The 3,351-nt window shown below is 39.7% G+C and overlaps 1 protein-coding gene across 4 annotated transcripts in view; it reads right to left on the reverse strand.

Annotated features, from left to right (window-relative positions):
- ttc7a (tetratricopeptide repeat domain 7A) overlaps window positions 1-3,351 on the reverse strand; it is a 50,958-nt gene that overhangs the window by 8,644 nt on the left and 38,963 nt on the right. For all 4 annotated transcript variants that reach the window (XM_008430398.2, XM_008430399.2, XM_008430400.2 and 1 more), the window contains one exon: window positions 2,740-2,942. In XM_008430398.2, the coding sequence (XP_008428620.1) occupies window positions 2,740-2,942 (203 nt within the window). The remainder of the gene's footprint in view (window positions 1-2,739; window positions 2,943-3,351) is intronic.

Genomic DNA, 3,351 nt, shown 5'->3' on the forward strand with positions numbered 1-3,351 from the left:
CACACACACACACACACACACACACACACACACACACACACACACACACAAATCCATCCAAAAGAGCACAGTAGGAGCAAAACCCATTAGCCTTATGTGGTCACAAGATGGCAAGAGCTGGAGTCAAAATATCAAGCAGCACATCTACTGTAACCATGGAAACCGAAGCGGAAACAGTGGATGTCTGTGACAGCCTTTTTTTCTTTTTTAGGGATATCCCTGTTTAAGACCCCATTCACCATGACAACAGAGGAAGTTCAGAGGTCAGAGTAGCTGTGGATAATCCAGTGGATCATCTGGAAGACAGACTGAGTGGGAGGAAGTGGAGAACGAGAGAAAATAGGAGCTGGGATGAAACAAGGAGGGAAACGGACTGACTTCAAGCATCATCTTTCATTGGTGGGTTACAGTTAGTGGAGTTTAGGGGGAGGAGACACGCAGTTCAGGTTCTGTCATTATAAAAGTGGTGATAAGGATTATTTATTACTTCTTTTCGGTAACTTTCGGTGCGGCTCCACAAACACAAATACTGCTTTTGAAAAACCTTTGCTGCAAAAACACAAAATTTTACCAAGTAATATTAGTCCAAACATCTTAGTGCACTTGAAATAAGACAAAACTAACTTACAAGTAACTCTTTAGTAAAACATAGGAGCTTCTTTTAAGTAAATAATTCCTTAAAATGGATGAAAAAGTTTCATTGGCAGATCAATTTACTCATAACAAGATATTTTCCTCATGTTATAAGTGAATATAAACCACTTATAACATCAATATTGATCAATATTAAGGAATTATTCACTTAAAACAAGCTTCTATATCTTGCTGATAAGTTACATTTCTTAATTTAAGTGTAGTAAGATATTTGCACTAAGCTGCAGAAAAATACCTGGTAAGATTGTAAGTTTTTGCAGTGTTGAAATGCGCATCTTTAAGACAAAAGTCACACAAAGAAGTGTGATTTGCATCACTAAACTGCACAGAGTAATAATATCTTCAAGATTATTGGTATTTATTGATAATTTCAATGAATAAACAGTTTTTGGGGGGTTTAAACCATCACTGGCAACAATAAATCAAATTTCTTATCATGATATTTGCTACATTTGGGTGTCTCAGAAACATTTCCATTGAAAACTTGTGGATGAAACTGAACCAGAAGTCGATAAACACGGAGGTGAAGATGTGAAAGTGGGCCTGGGCCGAACACACCTTACATAAACAATCAGATTATCTTCAAACAAGCTCTGACTGATTTCCAAGGTGAAGAAAGACGGATGAAAACAAATAACAGAGTCCGCCGCCTGGAGAGGGACAGTTCATCCAAAAACAAGAACAGTTCTCAGTGGGCAGCAGGGGCGAGAAAAGCACCCAAAAAATTACTCAGGTAAGAGTGAAAAGTATAACTGATTAAATTATCAATCATTTAATATTTAAAAATTACATAATCAGACAGACCAAATATAAAGTTAAATGGAAATTTTGGTATTTTAAGGAAGAAAATGATAATAATTCAGACAACAAAAAAAATCATGTGGAAGAAATTTTTCCTAATCAGTTTCTTCCAATAGAAACTAATGAAACTTTAACAAAAACTTCTAATAACTAATTAGTTGCTAACTAGTTACTTTTACTCAGCTGCATTTACTTGAGTAACTTTTGGAAATGATTAACTTTTAGGAATATTTTTACTACGCTGTACTTGTAACTTTTTTCTTGAGTAATTTTATTATGAAGTATTTCTACTCTTAGTTGAGTAAAATTTCTGGATTTTCTACCCACTGAATGAAAAACAAACATGTTTTAACCAAACATTCACCACAAACACACCTGCAGTTTCTGTTAAAGTTTTTTAAACTGATTTGGAAAATTTTTTCTTTTGCCTGATATTTTTTGTTACTTATATGAATCCGTCCATTTTCTTGCACCCTTGTCCCTCAGTGGGGTCGGGAGGGTTGCTGGTGCCTCTCCAGCTAACGTTTCGGGCGAGAGGCGGGGTCACCCTGGACAGGTCGCCAGTCTGTCGCAGGGCAACACAGAGACACACAACCATGCACACACACTTATACCTAGGGACAATTTAGACAGACCAATTAACCTGACAGTCATGTTTTTGGACTGTGGGAGGAAACCAGAGTACCAGGAGAAAACCCACCATGCACAGGGAGAACATGCAAACTCCATGCAGAAGGACCCAGGCTGGGAATCGAACCCAGAACCTTCTTGCTGCAAGGCAACAGCTCTACCAACTGCACCACTGTGCAGCCTGTTACCTATATGAATAATAATTCAATAATTCATATATATTAATTCAGTTACTTATATGAATTATTGTCATTTTGATCCTTAAATTACCAACATTTCCACTAAACTTTATATTTTGGTTCATTTGATGATGTAATTTTGAAATATTAAATCATTGATAATTTGATCAATCGAGTGATTTCTTGAATGTCTGCTTCTTCCTTTCACTTGAGTAAAAACATGTTGAGGTTGTGCTACTCTCAGTCGAGTATAATTTCTACCCACCTCTGCTTACACTGTGAGCACAACATGTCAGAGTTAATTTAATAGCCTTGAATAAAACACTCAATCAATCTATTAGTGTATTTATGCATCGCCTGAGTAACTCTTCATGTTCACTCAATACTGTGTTTATGCACAAGACACAGAACAGAGCAGCGTTATGTAAGTTTTAATTCAGTTTCAAAGCCTCTTAAATCCTCCCCAGTCACTCACCATTTGCACCAGTATGCGCTCTCCAGTGGGATGGATGGCCAGGGCCTCGTCGTACAGCGCCTTGGCTTCGTCCAGCTGGCCCCGGAGCTCAGCCAGGCGGCCCCGCTGCAGGAGAACCGAGTGGGAGTTGGGGGACAGAGAGCTGGCCTCCGCGATGCAGAACTGGGCCTCCTTGAGCCGGCCGTCCGCCATGAACAGCTCTCCTACAGGAGGAGAGAGAGAGGAGGGACGGGAGTCAGAGGGAGACGGGTCAGAACAAAACAGAGCGAGGATAGAGAGATGAGGAGGAGGACAAAGAGAGAGAGAGAGAGACAAACTTTAAAGAGTCAAAACACAAGTTCATTTTAAATTCATGAAATGATGCTAAAAAAATACTGGATGGATGGATGGATGGATGGATGGATGGATGGATGGATGGATGGATGGATGGATGGATGGATGGATGGATGGATGGATGGATGGATGAAGGATGGGTGGATGGATGCATGATGGATGGATGCATGATGGATGAATGATGGATGGATGAAGGATGGGTGGATGATGGATGGGTGGATGGATGGAAGGTTGAATGGATGGATGGATGGATGGTTGGATGGATGGATGGATGGATGG

This window comes from Poecilia reticulata, linkage group LG15 (assembly GCF_000633615.1).
Source record: "Poecilia reticulata strain Guanapo linkage group LG15, Guppy_female_1.0+MT, whole genome shotgun sequence".
Classification (NCBI taxonomy): Eukaryota; Metazoa; Chordata; class Actinopteri; order Cyprinodontiformes; family Poeciliidae; genus Poecilia; species Poecilia reticulata.